The following is a 20107-nucleotide window of genomic DNA, read 5'->3' on the forward strand; positions in this document are numbered from 1 at the left end:
TAGATATTAATTGTCATGTAAATATATTGTTGCTAGTTGCAACACAAAATACACTGTCACAAAGGATGCCATTTCTAAGATTTTGGAGCATATGGACAATACTGTATTTGTTTTACCTTGATTGTAGGCTGTTGGTGTGTGTGGTGAGTCAGTTTCCTGACTAATAATTTGTCAGACCTTTGCATGTATTTTTGATGGCATTGATGGGAATTGCTAACGTTGCCTTATTTTAACATTTTTGCTTGGATTTAAGTAAATGGATGGCGTGACTGACAGTCTTGGGACACCTATTAGACATTTTTGCTACTCTTACCTGTCCAGTCTGAGTGGTCAGTGGTGCTTCTTGGCTATGTTTTTTTTGGACATCAAACAGGTATGTTAACTGAGGGCGTCTGCCATGAGGTTACGATTAATTAGCCTCTTTTTTATATAACTTAGAAAATGTTATTGTGCTTCATCTAGGCCTCTCACGTTGAGTTGACTTTAAAATTAAGCCATGCATGAAGGGATGCACCGATACTGGTACCGGCACCCGATACTGCTCATTATACTCGTACTCGTACTCGTCAAGCACTTTCCGATACCAGGAACGATACCGCTATTACACAAAACAATGCAAAATCTTGTCACCTTCTGTGGACTTGAAAGCAGCATGGAAAAAAGTGCCACTTCATACATTTACTAACATTTAAATCTACATGGAAATAATGAAAATATCACCGGTGGAAAAAAACAAGGCCATGCATTTATTTTCATTGTATTTTGGTGGTAAAAGGTATCGGTACTCGGTATCGGCAAGTACACACATTAATATACCCGTACTTGTATCGGGTTTCAAAAAAGTGGTATCGGTGCATCCCTGCATGCATGTAAATGACTAAGCTGTAGGGCTGCACGATATTTGAAAAATATGTGATACACGATAACATGACTGTATACTGCGATATCGATATTACTCGTAATATTTAATATATACATATATTTTCCCCTCTCTACTTACCATTCTACACTTTATCATGTATAAAACAACTGAGAGCAATGTTTTATTGCCAACATTATTTTTTTAGTAAAAAACTTGTCTAATATACAGCATCAACTTAAAATGTCAACATTTTTAGTGCATTTTTTAACCTTCTCACCAAATTTCCTGTTATTAAAAATTAAAAACTGTTTGCGATACATGCACATTTTTTGCGATTTGTGTATCGCAAGCCGCAATATCACGATATCACATTTTCGATATATCGTGCAGCCCTACCAAGCAGTATTTCAAATCTGTTTAAAAAAAACAGTTATCTGCACTCACTGCACCAGACATCCTGTGAATTTCAGTGAAACACATTTTATTTCGCAAGTTACCATGAATATATACATTCATTACAAATACCATACATCGCTAGAAAACTAGACATACTTGCTTTGTGACAAAAACTATTTTTGCTTGCTCAGTTGGTCCAGCACTACTCTGTGTGTGATTACAACAGGCACCAGCTCCAACCCACCAATCACAACACGAGTGTCCGCCCCCGAAACAGAGTGGGGAGACGTATTGGTTTCCCCACTGCATATTATATTTATTAGTTCAATTTTTTGAGGCCAGAGCTTTCAATATGACCTTATTTGTTGTTGTTTTTGTTTTGTATGATATTTTTTGAGTGTGTGGACATACAGGTGTCTTAATTCAAATGTAACACTTGACAGATTGTTAAGTCAAAAACTGCAACGTAATAATCACATACTACAAGTATTTGCCATGCAGTTTCCAGACAATTACTTGGCCTCGTGGATTTGATGCCTAGATATAGGCTATATATGTGCGCACACACACACACACACACACACACACACACACACACACACAGGTAACAGGTGTGTGGTGTAACACAGGTGTGGGTGTGAGCGTGACTGAGTGAGTATATGGCAAATCCATGAAGCAAATTCACAAAGCTGTCAGAAAACTGCATGGTAATTGCCTGTAATAATGTATGTGGTTATAACTGATTGTAATGTTGAAATTACATAGGAACCATACAATTGCTTTAAATTACATAGAAATTACTATACACTTACCTTAGTGATCCACCATGTTCAATGTGCTCTGCGTAGGATGGTGGCCAGATTAGGTATTGCAACTATGCTGCTCATAGAGCTTGAAAGTCCCGCCCCTTAGTTCCGCATTTCACGGGACCTAAGCTGACCATCTAACAACATGGTAGCGAGTAAATATCTTCTGATCTCGGTCATTATATGCGCTGGGCCACAAATATGCTGTTTAAGAGGTTAGATAATGATTATTCATGCAGAGGTATCAATGTTTTGTTCCGAGGTCGTCTGCATGAAAAATGTGAAGAAGCACAGCTTTCTAAAAAGTTTGGGGGTTCGTACGAAAAATTAAGCAAAAATATCGTAAACAACATATATGGAGCTCGTGGCACAACTCGAAGGGGATCGAAATATCATTTTAATACCGCAATTGGATTACATGCTACGATTTTCGGCTAAAAGCGCCGTTGAGGTCCCATGAAATCAGGGAAAGTGACGTCACTTTCAAGCTCTATTACCTCCGGCAGGATATTTACTCGCTGCCATGTTAGATGCAGAGCTGTAGAGATTCTCTATGGCTCTGGTTAGATGGTCAGCTTAGGTCCCGTGAAATGCAGAACTAAGGGGCGGGACTTTCAAGCTCTATGTGATCGCCCGATTTCTGTATAGGCATGTCCGTTTGTTCGTTCGCTGCTATTTCGCGGCCTGCCACAAGGTGGTCGAGGTGAATTGAGCAATGACAAGACGTGCCTGCGAGGTGGATGGTCACAGCCAGCTGTGCCTACATTGGCTGCATAGCCAATAACACAATCATATACACACATATTGTCGCGGAATTTATTGTTCTCCGAGTGTTTGCCCTGTCAACTAAATCAGCTTTCGCAGAGTTAATTGTTCTCCTAGTGTTTCCCTGTTCAGTTGAAGTTCACGAAGGGTGGAGATATAACGGTGAACAGTGGTTAACAGCGCCAAGGAGAGAAAGGTGTCCAGTTCACTACATTTAAGGTTAATCAAATTTGTGTTGCGACAGTCACCACAAAGCCAGACAATGCGCAATGCGCGGATCTGCTGTGCCTGCATGCCTGAAGTAGTGATGGGATTTTCGGCTCTTCTTTGAGATGCGGTTCTTTTGGCTCTTCTTACTAAGTATGGAGAGTTGGCTCTTTCGGCTCCCAAACGTCTCCCTATATATATGTTTACATAATTAATAAATTAAAAGTTTTAATTTTATTTTACAACATTTTGTTTCATTATTGACATTGTGAAGCACTTTGGGCAGTGTATGGTGTGTAAAAGCCTTTATGAACAACACTTCTATCATAATCAGTCGTTAATCATGACCCAACATACCCAAATACAAAGTAAATTAAAAAGGTATTAATACATACTATGCATTTCTGATCGCTGTGAGTGTGTCTGTAACACCTGCTCTACCCACTGGCACTTTTAGAGGATCCACACAATGAGAGGGAGGGGGAGAGAAGGACAAAACAAACAAAAAAACAAAAACGGCTCCCAAAAAAAAATCCCAAAACGGCTCCCATTGCAGAGCCGGTTCCTGTCGTTCACTTCAAAGAGCCGGCTCTTGGAGCCAAACGGTTCGTGACCGACACATCACTAGCCTGAAGCATACTTGCGAGCCAATAGCGCCATGACATATAATTCTAATATAATAATGTCATGCATCGTCGCAGCTTTTGCAGAGTTAATTGTTCTTTGAGTGTTTTCCTTGTCAACCAAATCAGCTTTCTCTCGTCTGTCCAGTTGAAGTTGCACAAAGGGTGGAAAAATGAACAACAGAGATGAACAGACAGCACCAAGGAGGGAAGTGCATTCAGTTCATTACATTTACGGTTAATCAAAATTGTTTTGTGAGCGTGTGTGACCAGTGATCCCAAAGCATTCTCAAAGCGTAAGGTTGACCAGCGCAGTCATCATTCACTATAGGGCCTATATTATGGGTGGATATTAATAGCTGTGCCATTTAATGTTGTGGCAAAACAATTATGTGATGAAAGGTATGCTGCAAATCATCAAAATGTTCATAACAACAATGAATGAACAATGTAACCAAGGATATATGGGATCCAATAACTTCCAAATTACTGTAGGGCCTATATGGTATGACCAATCACATTTTTTGCCAATGCCACAATAACAGCTGAACTAATACCAAAGCTAACCAGGTGACATACACCCTAATAAAAGAGACACATAGGCCTACTTGTATAATTTGGTTAACATTGAAAGTACACTTCTCTGAACACAATGGTGTGTAGACCTAGTAGCCTAGTGGCCTGCATGGATTACACCACACCATGTCACAAGATTAGAACAAATTATTAGAACAAATTTAGCTTCCTTGGCGGAGGTCTGCAATCTCTGAGTGCATTTCTAGTTTAAACTGTGCTGCCTATTGCCAAATACAATCTTTTGATGAATATTTACAAAGTAATAAACTAATATTTATTAGTATAACCAAAGTACGGAAAAGTTTTCAGAGAAAAATGTCTATTTCTGGAAATTCAAAATGGCAGACCATGGAGATGATCCCCTTTTCATGTACGAAAAGGGCCATTTTCCCAGTCATAATGAATACTTAGAATTTGAAGGTCATGGTAAGTATTAGTGTAAAAGGTAACATTTGAAGGGTTTTGTTGCAAAACAGTGTACGGTATCTCCATTTTGTAGAATTTTGGGAAATTGACGTTTTGTATTGGGCATTCCATTGCAAAATGGATTTTCTATAGGTTTAAAAAGTATGTTCCCAAAATATGTGAATGGCAAGAATTCACACAAAAGTGATGGTACCCCTGAACAGTCATTAAATGCAGAAGTCAAAAATGGTGGATACACTGTTTTGCAACAAAACCCTTCATTTATGGGCAGCATGAACTCTCGAAATAAACTACTTAAAATATTACACAGTGCACCTTTAAGTCTAACCAACTCGAAGGTGCAACTGTGTAGGCCTATAAAGGCAGACACATGAGGTATGACTCATTAACTTTAGGCTAATATATGTTTACATGTCATGTTGTGAACATGCATACATGGTCTGACTGCACAGTGTGGCTTTGATATTGGGGCCAAAGACAACCAACCTAAGGTTCGCTTTGTTGGAAGAGCTGCAGGCAGGCACCCATCCATTTAGCGGAAAAACTGATTGGCTTATTGGAGATGGCTTGATCACTGCACAATTCAATCCTTAGAGACATCATCGAACATCGACATCATTAGGAAAAGCATTCATAAATAACATCTCTTCTTGTAAGTGGTAAATCAGACAATAACCAACAATGGATGACTAGGGTCGAATTGTATTTATTAATTTTCATAATGCTTCATAGCAGTATAAAACTTAAATTCTATTCGTGCAACAGTGATCACATCATGTGATGGCAACTTCTCCACAGCAGCAGGAACAGTAAGAAATACAAGTTCTTTCAACACTGTATGCCAATGCAGCTACTTCAGCCATTTTGTTTGCATGTCTCCAATGCCTAATTTGGTGAAAGGCAGGGGTTTTTTTTTCAGTTGAAAACCAGAAAGTATTGCAGACTGTTGTATTATGTTTTTGAAATGTATAATTTAAATGATGATTTCAACAGTTAAGTTATTTCTTATGTATAGCCTATCTCAGTGTACTTAAATGTAGAAACACATACAAACTTAAAAAAAAGACATAATTCACTATACTATTAGTTACACCCCCTTGGTGATTTTTTTTAACAGTTGTGCCATAACATGGGAATTATATACACATTCACAGTTTTTAAAATAGCATAGACATGAGTTCGCCATCAAGGGTTGTCAGAGTTAAATAACCTGTAGACATCCCTCTCTCTTCATTGTGTCTCTTGAGGTAATGAAGCACAGGGCGACTTTTTGAGCAATGTTACCAGGCAAAAACATAATTAAACATTTTGGATGAATCCAGTCCAAACATTTTATAGTGTCATGATTGCTCAGAAACATTGCTCAAAAGGTTGCCCTGTCTATAATCACCTTTACAGCTACCTAGTAAGGCTTCAACAACATGCCTCCACACAGGCTCACAATTAGTTGCTCATATTAACCCCATGTCTGCTGGCGATCTCTGCAAACACGCTGAAATGTAATAACGACTATAGTCCAGGGTTTACTTTTGAAAGGTGTAATAAAAACTAAACTGAGCAGTTAAAAATACAGGATGGCCCTGCCGTGGCCAACTGGTAAGGCACTCGCCTGCCATGCGGCTGACCCGGGTTCGATTCCCGGCCCATGTCCTTTGCCGTCCCCTCCCCGTCCCTCTCCCAATTCATTTCCTGTCCACTTCTCACACTGTCCTATCAAATAAAGACGAAAAAGACAACAAAAATTTTAGCAACAACAAGAAAATACAGAATGTTGCTTAATCTCACTTGTTGAAGGAGAAATCGAAGGTCAAACCAGGCAAATTAATTTTTCTGTTCTATGAGCTTCTTCTCTCTGATACAGGACAAACTAACAGAAGGCCACCATCAAAATGAAATCTATAAACTGAAAATAAAACAATCAGAATCAGTACAACACTGTAAAAAAAAAGTGCAGCTCTAACGTGTTCAGAGGTGCAGTTTCACACAAACGTATCAATACAGATCTGGAAAACAATTTGATGTACAGCCAGGAAAATAGGCATAGTCTTCTCTTAATTTTCACATGAATTGTGCCTGCTTGCATTTAAACCTCAGCTTAAAAAACAGCACCCCGGTTATAAAGGAGAATGATCTAAAAATTGAAGTTTTTTTAGATGGCATTTTTCAAAACAATCACATTTTTCCAATTGCTGCGTTAAGTGAACGTTTTTTTCCTGTGAATTCATGGAGGCTTGGTGTCTCAGTTGTGTTTTACATTTGCAACACCAAGACTTGATTTGGCACAATAAAAAAAGACACTTCGAATAAAGCACAGTCAGTTGCACTTTACATTACAAGTCATTTTATAGTAATCATTTGTATTACAAGTAATTACCGTGCAGTCTCCAGACTATTACATTAATTTGACTCATACATAGCATATTTTCACTGAATGTCATTTGTAATTGTAACACAACTGTGGGTGTGTGCGTGCGCACATGCATGCATGCATGTGTCAAATCCATGAAACCCTTAAGTAATTGTGTGGGAACTGCATGTTAATCACTTGTAATATGTGGTTAAAAGGATCATTGCCATGAAATTACATAGAAATAGCCAAAAAAAACTTGCAACTTTTAGTGACCTGTAAATTTTAAGTGTTACTGCACAATTCCCTTGATATCCCATAAACGGAATGCTATACGTTCAAAATAAATGCAGCTCTTTCATCTAGGCTAGGAGCAGAAGTCACATGTTCTATCGTCTCTCCAAAAGGTGTTAATACACTTGAAACAGCGTTTCAGTCCATACATTAAATAACGGGAATAACATCATTAACTAGGTAAGAGATCATTACACACCTTCACATGCATACTTTCCTCTCCATAGCTAAAAATCTACAGTACCTACAAAAAGGGGTAGTTCATTTCATATTTACCATACGCTCAAAACCTTCAATAGTTTGATGAACTACTTCTAAATTGTTCCGTATGGTGGAAAAGTGCTGCTACTATATCATTAGCAATCTGCTGTTTTGAAACCTGCTTTTTTTTTTTTAAGTGATGAGGCAGTCTACTGGCCGTACAAAAATTAGATCGCACCTTCATTACAAACACTGAGTAATTTGAAAAATGCTACTTGAGAGTTGTGTAAGGTTGTTATTTCATGGTATTAACAGCAGGGTGATTGTAGTTTAGGAGAGTTTCTTGGTGAGGCTTCAACTGAACCACTCAAGTAATGAAGATAAAATGTTTAAAAAAAAAAAAAAAAAAATCCTTGAAATCCTCAATTGCTTTTCTCAGTTTCATTTAAGTCAGTTACTGAGAGAGTCCTTTGTAATCACAGCTATGTGTTGCACCAACATCATTGCTCCAGTCTTTTCTGGCGTGTGCATTTCCTGTTCAACGATGAGCAGTGAAATAAAAGTAATCAAAAAAAAAAAACCATTTAAAAAATCCATCAAACGTTAATGACCACATCTTCATCTTCCTCCCTGGCGTCCTCCGAGAGTCCATCCAGTGGTCTGGCCTCCTCGTCCGCCCCACACCCAGGCCCGATAATGTAGCGGTAATCTCCGCCAATGGCCAGCGCCGCTCCCGACGACACCATCAGCCAGTCTTTCTCCTCCCCCTCCATGCCGACGCACTGCCAACGTGACGCCCATGGAGAGGTCCCAGCCTCCGGACCACCATCACCAGAGGAGGAGGAGCAGGCAACAGCGCCCCCAGTGGCTCCCACCCCGGTGGCGCCCCCGTCCAGGTCATCGCCGTCCAGGTTGACGTAGAGCTGCAGCTCCTTGTGCGCTGGTGGTGCTGGGGAGAGGCCCACCCAGAGGTTCTCCAGCTGCTCGATCAGCTGTTGGAAGCTGGGCCGACACTTGGGCACAGGGCTCCAGCAGCTATGCATGATCTCGTAGCTGAAGACAAGAATAGATGAGAGCACATGGTTTAGTTAAGACTGGAACATACACACTTCACTGACTGGCATGCTAGAAATGTTAATTGACAGTCGTTAAATAATTGAACCAAATACAGCCATTATTTTTCAGAGTTTAAAAGTGCATTACCACACATCAGCTTTTTACTAACTAAAAAAAAAAAAAACAGTGGTCATGGATGTTCAGGCCTGGCCTATTTTTTGTCTTTATTTATCGTGTGCATTTCCTTAACTGAAGGTGATACAGAATTAAAAAGGACATTCTCAATCTCAGGCAAGAAATCCCCTGAGTATGAAATACTTAATCTTCTATTACATCCACATCCAGAGACACAGTTGGCTCTGGGAAAACATCTTCTCTGGCTACCCTAACATTACTCAACTGATAATAAACTCACATGTCATCGCGACAGTCCGGAGGCTTCTTCAGCCTCTCTCCCTTGATGAGGTACTCGTAGATCTCTGAGTTCTCCACCCCGGGATACGGGGTCTGCCCACGTGCCATGATCTCCCACATGGTCACGCCAAAGGCCCACTGATGAACATTGGAAAGATACACATGCTTAACAAATGGGATGTGGTAGAAGCATTTTTGTGGATTTCATGTGTGTACAGGAAAAACAACACTGCACAGATATGAAAAGGTTGTATAAGCAAGTAAGGCACATAATTTATTTACAATATCACACTACTGCCAGTGTGTGTGTGTGCCGTGCACTGCCGTATTAGCCTGGCAAGCCAGACTAAATGTGAGGTTAAATGTGAATATTTAGTCTGGCCCCGATCAATGAGACATCGGAAGATTGTTGATGGGAACAATCAGTTGTTTTTCAAACCGTCTGTGCCTAGTGGCCAACGCTCTGACCAAAACCCCACCCGATTTGCATCCAAAGATTCAAAACAAATCTCCTGCGTTGTGATTGGTCCGCCAGTTTCAGGGCCTGGGAAATTAAAATGGAATATAAACAGTAGATGGTTACCACGTCGCTCTGAGTTGTATAGACATTATCGGCCAGACTCTCCAGTGCAATCCACTTGACTGGTAGCTTGGACACGGAGCCCTGCCTGTAGTAGTCTCCACTGTAGATCTTCTTAGACAGGCCAAAGTCCGCCACGCACACCGTCATGTTTTCATTTAGCCTAAAGACACAACAGACTTTCCTTTAGCACAGATGTGGAAGATGCCCTGCTTTGAATCTGTTGTGAATCTGAACAATTCAATGTAAAGCAGTGTTTCCCAACCAGGAGTACGTGAGCACTCTGCAGGGGGCACTTGGAAAAAAGTAATAACAAATCCATGGAGCATAGTCACACTGAGATAGAGGAAGAGATGTAGAACATGGGTTAGGGGGTACTCATGGTACAACAAAAAGACTTAGAGGGTATGCGAGACGAAAAAGGTTGGGAAACACTGATGTAAACGGTCAAAATGGGTGGCACGGAGTTGCTAATAAGCTGCACCATAAAAGTATTGCCCATGGGGACCCTGGTTCAAATCGCTTGCCATATCTACTAATAGAGGCACAAATGACCCCCAAATATTTAAAAATATGGAAAAAAGAGTCAAAACAGCTGATAACTGCAGAATAACAGCAATAGAGTGTTTATGTTATTCCATTCCTGGACAAACTCACATGCAGTTGCGAGCAGCCAGGTCCCTGTGGATGATGTTTTTGCTGCTTAGATACTCCATCCCCCGAGCAACATCCAGCATGAACTGGATCAGCGTTTGCAGAGACAATGTCTAGAGGAGAAAGAGAGGGTCAGACACTGGCTGACTCAAGCCCTTATGCATCCACTTAACGCTTCATTTTCAAAAACACTTCACTTTTGCCTGCAGCAAATTGCTCAGAAATTAGTGGTAAGCAAAATATCTTAAAGCGTTTTAAAGAAAGCAGTTCCAGATATAGTTAGGGCTGTGCACAGAACGGGAGTGGGAAGTGGTGGGGTGGGTCATTTCATTCCCTTTATTAATTTCCTGATGGGTTTCAGGCTATGCGTGCGTATTTATGACAGAAGGAGAGCACATGTTTTGGTTAGTTTGAGAGAGTAGAGTAGAGTACGTTTATTAATCCATAAGGAAATTAAGGTGTATGTCATAAACACACATATACCAAAAATACACAACAAACTAATGTTCATCATTGTGTGGCTGTAAACATATAGCACGCACTTTAGTACAACAATCATTTTTACAGCAGTTCTCACACACACATGCACTCTCACAAGGTAGACTAAAAGTCATGGCAGGGTAGCGTGTTGCGCGCGCACGCGCGCACGCACACACACACACGACTAGCACCAACGAAAACAAACAGGAGTACTCACGAAAGGGTCATCCCCAAGGCGCGACATGAGGAGAAACGTGTGCAGGTCCCCGTGCTTCATGAAGGGAAGGATCACCATGGGAACAGGCAGGCGCTGTTGGAGGCGACGATGCAGACTCACTCCTGCGATTCAGACATAAATCTTTTAATGTTTTATTTTCCTTGACTGAAATATAGGAAGAGGCTTGAGGCTACAGTATAACATGCATCATCATTTGTAAACAAGAAGTTGTTGACATGTTGTTTGAACACTGTGCTCTTCAAATTACATTGCACATTTCATTACTGTGCCTTTGTTCATTTTAAAAGATTTTTTGGTATACTTCATGGCTCCTACCAATGAGCTGGATCACATTGGGGTGATGAAAGTCCTTCATATAGGCTGCTTCCTTCAGGCACTGTTCAATGTCACTTGATGTACTGATGTCAGCTGTAATATAAATTAAAAATCAGCATCCTATAACTGGACAACATGTAATTTCAAGTTAGTTTAACCAAAAATAGCAATAATTAAAGGTTTTCTTCCTTTCCTTGCAATGACAGTAGTTTAACGTGCAGGGCAAAAGACATGGCACAAAAAAAGTTCTATTGTACTTGCACCAAGCGCATACAATTCGACCCAATAGACAGAATTACAGGGTTTGAAATGACAGGTTTGCGTTTGGCTTTCAGCGTACTCGAAATACTGTGAAGGCAAGACATGATGTGGGTTGTGTGTAGTGTATAGGTACTGACTGACTCACTTTTGAGAACTTTGACAGCCACCTTTTGAACACTGCTGTCCTCCATCTTTAAATATGCCTCCCTCACTGACCCGAACTCTCCTGTGGAAACAAGATTACATCATCACACAAAGCAGTTTTTTAGAGCATCACTAGTAGTTATTGTGTCCCACCACTCCACTGGTTGGAAGTGAAATTGTCTCATCCAAACCACAGGCAGTGAATTTAGAATATTTTTTTAAGATTTGATTTCTCTCTCTCTCTCTCTCTCTCTCTCTCTCTCTCTCTCTCTCTCTCTCTCTCTCTCTCTCTCTCTCTCTCTCTCTCTCTCTCTCTCTCTCTCTCTCTCTCTCTCTCTCTCTCTCTCTCTCTCTCTCTCTCTCTCTCTCTCTCTCTCTGTTCTCATACTCTCTTTTGTTTTATTTGTGTTTATTGTATGCGCCGTCAACTGTCTAGTGTCAATTTCATGTACAAAAAAAATAGGATTTATAGTAGTACAGAAGTGTGCATGTGAAGGGAAATGGACCTCTGGGGATGGGTATTGTTTACTGGAAATTGAAATGATTATTGAACTGTATAGTACTTGATGTGTAATGTTAGTGAACTGCCGAACCATTGTCCACAAAGATGCTGTTGGTAAACTACATTGAGATATTGTACACAAAGCTACTTTCTATAAATAAAGTAATAAAAAAAAGAAAGAGGAAGGTCTTTAGTTGTTTCTTGAAGGCTGCAAGATATGTGCTTAGTCTTGCTGCCTCTGGGAGACCGTTCTACCACTTGGGTACAACAACGGAGAACAATCTTGACTGGGAGTGCCTAGAGCGACTGTATCGCAGAGCCAGACGGCTTGTGCTGGATGAGCGCAGTTCTCTTCCAGTAACATAAAGCGTTAGTAGGTCCTTCAGATAAGCTGGGGCCGTTCCTGTGATGGTTTTGTAGGCAAGGGTCAATGCCTTGTGCTTGATCCGGGCGGCGATCGGTAACCAGTGCAACTCAATAAATAGAGGAGTAACATGGGTCCTTTTGGGTTGATTGAATATCAACCGTGCCGCCGCATTCTGGATCATCTGCAGAGGTTTTAGCGCACAAGCAGGTAGACCTGTCACGAGTGAGTTGCGGTAGTCAACGCGGGACAGGACCGTGCCTTTTGCCCTACTGGCCAAAAAATGCCCTTTTTTAAAGTTGTTTTTTTTAAAAGTTTGTCACAATGTTCTGTTGTCCATGTTGACATGATCATCTACAAATGCTTCAAATGCTACAAATCAAAAGCATGCGATGATAATGATTAGACATACTAGTCTAGTAATCCGCAACATGCCCCTGCCCCGCCCCTTGAGCACCTGCCCCCCCAAAATGTCTGTGCATGCCACTGACTTTAAGCATACACTTTAAAAGTGCACTGTGCAAGAGTCTTTGTAGCGTATTTCCAGAATTCTTGCTACCCATTCACTTATCTTACCTTTTTCATGAATACTTATCACCACCATCAAATTCTAAGTATTCATTATGGCTGGGAAAATTGCACTTTTCATACATGAAAAGCATGATCTTCTCCATGGTCCGGCATTTTAAATTTCCAGAAATAGACATTTTTAGCTGCAAAAATGACTCCACTTGGGCCATACTAGAAAATATTATTTTATTACTTAGTAAACTTTGTAAACCATTTCCTGCACAGTGCACCTATAAAGCAGTTTAAGCAACAACAAAAAATAGGACAAGTCCTAGTTTCACCTCACAGCATTGGACACGTAATTATCCTTGTTTGTGTGAACTTGTCATTCAGTAGTCAGCCTAGTTGCAGCTGCACCATAGGTGAATGAGTTCATGCCTTCTGGCTAAGATATGTCATTTTTAATCCCCCTGCAACACAGACATCTTGACATGCAACAGTCTCGTTTTCATTCGACACATCAAATGTCACTAAGGACCAGCAGCCTGTTAAGTATTTCTTCAACACGACTCTTTGCCTGATCAGCACTTTCAAGTGTGAGTGTTATTTTGGAAACACACACACACACACACACACACACGGGAAGCCCCTGCTTGTTGTCACTGTAGCAACAAAGGCAACAAAAAACTGAGGCAAACCAGTGACAGGAACTCGCCTTGATAATTCACTTAAATCAAACAAAGGCATGCCGCATAAATACTAACCTTTTCCAAGCATGTGACCCAATGTAAGCAGCCTTTCAGGAATCAAGACATCTCGCAGCTTGGTCTTCAGGTCATCATTGATTCCCAAGCTGTCCACTAGAGGGAGAGAGAGGTTTAAAAAGTCCTTTATTGCAGTGTTTCCCAACCTTTCTTTAGGCGAGGCACCCTTACAATTCATGAAAAATGTCAAGGCACCCCAAACCAACAAGCCGTAACTTGGCATCGCACCCGATACCACACAAGCTTAGAAAAGTAACACATTTGGAGATGTCACACAAACTACTTTCGAAGTTGCAGTTGACAGGGGCGACCTATATTTACGTTATTGTGCGTAAGCTTAAATGGCAGATGAAAGATTCCACTGACTAGCATTAGCTTAGCAATTTAGACGAATATGTATTATATTACATAATTTATTTATCAGCCACGTTTCTGCGGCACCCCTGAGGGGGGCCCGCGGCACCCCAGGGTGCCCCGGCACCCCTGTTGAGAAACACTGCTTTATTGGACCAAAGATTCAAATTTTTTCAAAGCCGTCAGAACATCATCATTTTTTAAGCAAAGCAAAGAAAAACAAAAACAAAACTAAACCAGTTCCCTCCTTACAGCCTCAACACCAAGCTCTCCTCCTCATCCACCTCACACAACAGTAGAGGGAGAGAGAGAGAGAGAGAGGGACGTAAGGTAACATTCAGCCATTCCGCTTCACTGACATGGGAGTGAATGGAAATAGAGGTGCCCTTGTTTTTCGAAGTGCATGGCAACGTGCAGAACTTACAGGTGGACTCAGGCAGCTCTGGGCATTGCCTGTTGAAAGACCTGGCCGCTGTGAAAGAGACTGCCGACTCGTTCCCTGGTGGCTTGAAGACAGACCTATAAGTAATAAATGTTTCATTAGAGAACTGTGCATAGAAATGTATACAATCATGCTTGGAATTCAGCCTTATCATGCCTCTCATAACAACACACATAACAACATTGATCAGCCAAACGATAGATCAATTTGGCTAAGGTCATGACCCACTAGTAGTCAAGGATATACAGGTGGATCCTCTCTTAGTTATTAGTGTTACGACATTAGCATTACGAAACATAGCGATATTTACTGTAAAAACGCATATTCAAGTTATGGTTTATTTACCCAAACTGTGTCTCCTTGCCCCTGCGGTGCACAAGGACGGTCAGCAGGAGTCCCACCATGATGGCCACCAGGAGCCCCAGCAGCAGGCCCACCCACATGTGCCCTCGCTGGGCCTGTCCTTCCACCGCTGAGGGGGTACCACCACCACACAAAACAAAAACAAGCATCATCACCATCAGCAACGCATTACACACACACACACACACACACAAACACAGAGACATAAAGCATCATCACCATCGGCATTACAGACACAGACACAGACACAGACACACTGGGCCATAAAGCCATATAACACCCATCGTATAAACACAGGCCAGACAAAATGTAAATAGCCACTCATCCAGGGTAGAGTGGATGTAACAACACACAAGAAAGTTGTAAAAACCTAAGGTGGAAAAAAAACACTACAATGTATTTGTATTAAACATATGTATGGCTCATCCCTTCATGAGGCAAAACAAAGGGAGACCAACCAGGGACAGTTGCAATATCTGTTGTTTCTTATTCAAGCAGATACAAACTTAGATACTCACAATGTATGTACAAAGACAGGGCATCCTACACTAAGCATGTGCAGTATGAGTATCTGATCAGACAAAAAATAAGACATTGCAACTATCTATCCGTTACAATTTTCATAAGATTTCTTATAATACAATCTTCTTCATGTCTGCCATTTTGAAGTCAGTACTGTTCTTTGGTTAGAACAGTAAGTATTTTATTTGGTAAGTCTCTGTTTTTTATGGGCAGCAGCATACATAAAAATAAACAACTACAATGACATTCTCGACCTTTGCTCTCCAAACAAAGGTCCCCAGGCCAAATCCGACCCGAGCATGAGGTCAGAACAAATGAAAACATAAACGTGTGTGATTTTCGATAACTAAAAGAGTGGGTCATACTCATATCTCTCCAAAGCATTCACAGAGTTAGATCTTATGCTAACAGTCTCATAACAGACACTGACAAAAAGGGAAAACTGAAAAATCAGAAAATCTGTTCTGTCCACATATCTAACTTCTTTCTCATTGGGTTGGGGGCGTTGGTTTGGCCCGCAGCCTCAATTGGTCTACATAATTTGGCTCTTGGAGAGAAATAATTGGAGACCACTGCTCTAGACCTTTCAGGAAGAGGTAGTTAGTGGACCCACCTGAGGCAGGCATCACCAGCACAGGCAGGCTCCAGGGCCCACAGCCCACCACGGTGCACGCAGCCACCTGGAACGTAGCATTGAAGAAGCGGCCACCCCCAGACAGCTGGGCCTTATTCTCCACAAACAGCATTGCATCCTGGGTAAAAGGAATAAAGCGATGGTCAAGTGCAGGTAGCTTCATTTGCTGTGAGTACAGTAGAGTTCAGGTTCATTATGGTTACAGGTCAAACCTGACCAAAATAGCACTTGGAATCACAATTGGGCACAAATGGGCAAAACTAAGTATACTCTTTCCATGTTTCAGGTAATAAAAGTAAACAGCGATGCCTTGTAATAATCAAATTGAATCCCATTCCACCCACACAGTGCTAAACTTTCAACAGTCTTGAGACCGGACACTTCCACCAAACAGTGTAAATAACAAACATGTAGTCAATCTGGTAAATTAAAACTAGCATACTATAAGGTCAGGCCTTTGACACAGGCAATGATGCCACAAACATTGTCAGGACAAACTGGAACAGCATACACGTGTATCAGTAGGTTTAACCCTTTGCTCTGACTAGATATTGATTAACCTCAACACTGTACTGAGAGGCACCATTCAAAGGCATGGCATGCAGCAAAGAGGCCATCCCTCTGCTCCGCCTACAAATGGTGTGAAAACGTCGCCATATTCAACTGACCTCAGACAAACAGAAGTGGGAACCGGCTATTTTGCCTAATCCCACGAATACCAATGTGACGGCTGAAGTGAAATTAGGTCAAGTTTTTCAGAGCTTCAGACTTATCCCGTTCAGGCTAATCAGATGGATATTCTTGACCTGGCTAAGCCCATTCATCAAACTACAGTCCGGTTTATAGACGTTTGAAGAATGTGCATACATACAATATCTAAACACAAAATGTACTTAAATTCATATTCTGCTGATATTTGTTGCAGAATGTGACTGCTTGCACAATGCAAATAGCATACCCTCGCTGTAGGTGTCATGACTGTATGGTTTAGAGGATCATTTATTTAGTTTGGTTTAATAGTGAAAGAGCGTTAAAAAAGTGTGTGTGTGTGTGTGTGTGTGTGTGTGTGTGTGTGTGTGTGTGTGTGTGTGCAGGTCTGCTCCAGAACTTATTTCCCTGTGCCTTATTTAATTAAAGTAGTAGAATAGTAGAGTGCTTTATTGTCACTATATACAGTGCCCTCCATTATTATTGGCACCCCTGGTTGAGATGTGTTTTTTAGCTTCCAATTATTATTATTTTTCTCTAAATAATATAGGACCTTAATGGAAAAAAAGAGAAAAATCCAACCTTCAATACAAGTGCATTTATTCAGTGGGGAAAAAATCCCACATAAAGAAATAATTATTTGACATCAAATAATGTGTGTCACAATTATTAGCACCCCTGTTGTTAATATTTTGTACAACCCCCTTTTGCCAACAAAACAGCACCTAATCTTCTCCTATAATGTTTCACAAGATGGGAAAAGACATAAAGAGGGATCTTCAGCCATTCCTCTTTGCAGAATCTCTCTAAATCATCCAGAGACCTGGGTCCTCTCCTCTGTACTCTCCTCTTCAGCTCACCCCACAGGTTCTCAATGGGGTTGAGGTCTGGGGACTGAGATGGCCATGGGAGGAGCTTGATTTTGTGTCTGGTTAACCATTTCTGTGTAGATTTGGCCATAAATTTAGGGTCATTGTCTTGCTGAAAGACCCAGTGACGACCCATCTTCAGCTTTTTGGCAGAGGGCAACAGATTTTGATTTAAAATGTCCTGGTATTTCAAAGCATTCATGATGCCATGCACCCTAACAAGCTTCCCAGGGCCTTTGGAAGCGAAACAGCCCCACAGCATCACTGACCCACCCCCATACTTCACAGTGGGTATGAGGTGCTTTTCAGCATGCGCATCTTTCGTGGCACGCCAGACCCACTTAGAGTGTTTGTTGCCAAAAAGCTCAATCTTGGTCTCATCTGACCAAAGCACACGGTCCCAGTTGAAGCCCCAATACCGCTGGGCGAACTCCAGACGTTTGCGTTTATGATTGTGGGTGAGGAAAGGTTTTCTCCGTGCATGCCTCCCAAACAGCTTGTTGGCGTGTAAACAGCGCCTGATGGTTGATTTGGAGACTTTGTGACCCCAGGATGCTACCATTTGTTGTAATTCTGTAACAGTGAGCTTTGGAGATATTTTGATTTCTCTTACCATCCTCCTCACTGTGCGTGGTGGCAAAATAAACTTGGGTCCTCGTCCAGGCTTGTTTACCACTGTTCCAGTTGTTTTGAACTTCTTAATTATTCCTCTCACAGTAGATATGGGCAGCTGCAGTTGAGTGGCAATCTTCTTGTAGCCTCTGCTTGACCTGTGAAGGTCGACGCACATCTGCCTCACTTGTATGCTGTGTTCCTTTGTCTTTCCCATGTTTAAGAGTGGATAAGAGAAATGGCCTCAGTGTCACGTCATATTTATACCCCAGGGAAACAGGAAGTGATGAATTACTAATTAAATGTTCCTACATACTCTGGTAAACTTTGTAAACTACTGTAGAAATGACAGAAATGCTTCAATTATATTTATTTCCTGGGAATTGTTAAGGGTGCCAATAATTGTGGAACAGGTGATTTAATGAAAAATAATTATTTTTTAGTCAGGGATTTTTTTTATTTTCCTACAATTCATTTGAGTTGAAGGCTACATTTTCCTAACATTTTCAGTGTGACAGTATTCCTCTGCAATAAACACTGAATTTATTTTAAGGCTTTTAACACATCTCAACCAGGGGTGCCAATAATTATGGAGGGCACTGTAGATACAGTGAGATGATGTTTGGAAGCAACCCACAGAATTACCTTTCAAACCAACCAATGTTAGTGGAAAAACTGCATTGAGTGAATATAAAGTCATAAAGTGTGATGTAGCCCATATCCAATCAATGGCTGTACCTGTCTCTCTCCTCCCAGGGTCCACTGCATCTTGTAGGCCAGCAGCTTGCCCCCCAGCTCCTCCTCCTCCAGGGCGGCCCAGATCAAGGTCAGCTGCTGCTCAGACAGGTCAAAGGTCAGATTCCTTGGAGCAGCCAAGGGCACTGGAGGGGCAAATAAAGAGACAAGAAGTTGGTTATTTTACCCTTTCTGTTACATTAGTTAGGTACAGTGTAACAAAATACCGTATTTGAATGGTACCTTAGGGTTAGGGCTAAGTATGTACAGTGTAAGAACATGATACTTGCATGTCGATACACGTAGGCACACTAAAATACTTTGTAAAATAAAGTGCTACCCAGAGGCCTCAAGTACAAAGCTTGCTAACAAGCTCCGTAAGTAACTTTTCATGCAAATAGTCAGATGTACTAATACCGACGAACCATGAAAAAGTGTGCATGTACTACATTTCATGTCAAATTAGACATTAATCAACATGTTAGGTGCATGTGTATCTTTTCAGATGTTCAAGATTCAGTGGGAAATCTACTGAAGTCTTTATACACGAGGCCCCAGAAGATAATATTCAGGGTTCTTGCAGGATTCAGCAGGTCAAATTTTAGACCTTTTGAGACCACTGTGAGCAAAATTTTAGACCAACCCCGAGCATTATAATTAGTTGTTAAAGCATAGCTCCAGCCAATTTCAACATGCAGTTGTAATGCTCAGGCTAACCCTGGATTTGTCAGTACCTGAGATTTTTTTCCAGCCTTTTCCGAGATCCTGGTCATTGTAATGGGGGCAGGTGTTTGTTTACATTTCCAAAAAAACAATTTTATTGATTCCCAAAATCATCCAAAAGGTTATGCAACATCAGCACACAAATAGCAAACAGCGATACCTTTTGGGAAAATATTTGGAGTAGGCATATGTTAAGATTTTTTTTAAAAATGTAAACAAAATCTGCCCCCATCAGAATAGCTCATGTCTCGGAAAGGCCTGAGTCAAATGCAGTATCGCCGGGTTAGGTACTGACAAGTCAAGGGTAGCGTGAGCAATACAACAGCATATTGACCCCTTCTGTTTGCAATATACACCTCC

The 20107-nt window shown here is 41.1% G+C and overlaps 1 protein-coding gene across 1 annotated transcript in view; it reads right to left on the reverse strand.

Annotated features, from left to right (window-relative positions):
- Positions 1–5744: 5744 nt before the first annotated feature.
- The window catches only part of tyro3 (TYRO3 protein tyrosine kinase), a 32451-nt gene continuing 18088 nt past the window's right edge, over positions 5745–20107 (reverse strand). Inside the window, exons 8-19 of the mRNA XM_063184428.1 lie at positions 19028–19170; positions 16080–16218; positions 14927–15053; positions 14564–14658; positions 13786–13881; positions 11647–11727; positions 11241–11333; positions 10905–11026; positions 10211–10320; positions 9557–9716; positions 8975–9111; positions 5745–8556 (exon numbers count right to left, since the gene is read on the reverse strand). Coding sequence (XP_063040498.1) covers positions 8100–8556; positions 8975–9111; positions 9557–9716; positions 10211–10320; positions 10905–11026; positions 11241–11333; positions 11647–11727; positions 13786–13881; positions 14564–14658; positions 14927–15053; positions 16080–16218; positions 19028–19170 — 1760 coding nt within the window. The 3' untranslated portion in view covers positions 5745–8099. The remainder of the gene's footprint in view (positions 8557–8974; positions 9112–9556; positions 9717–10210; positions 10321–10904; positions 11027–11240; positions 11334–11646; positions 11728–13785; positions 13882–14563; positions 14659–14926; positions 15054–16079; positions 16219–19027; positions 19171–20107) is intronic.

Source organism: Engraulis encrasicolus, chromosome 19 (genome assembly GCF_034702125.1).
Source record: "Engraulis encrasicolus isolate BLACKSEA-1 chromosome 19, IST_EnEncr_1.0, whole genome shotgun sequence".
NCBI classification, from domain to species: domain Eukaryota; kingdom Metazoa; phylum Chordata; class Actinopteri; order Clupeiformes; family Engraulidae; genus Engraulis; species Engraulis encrasicolus.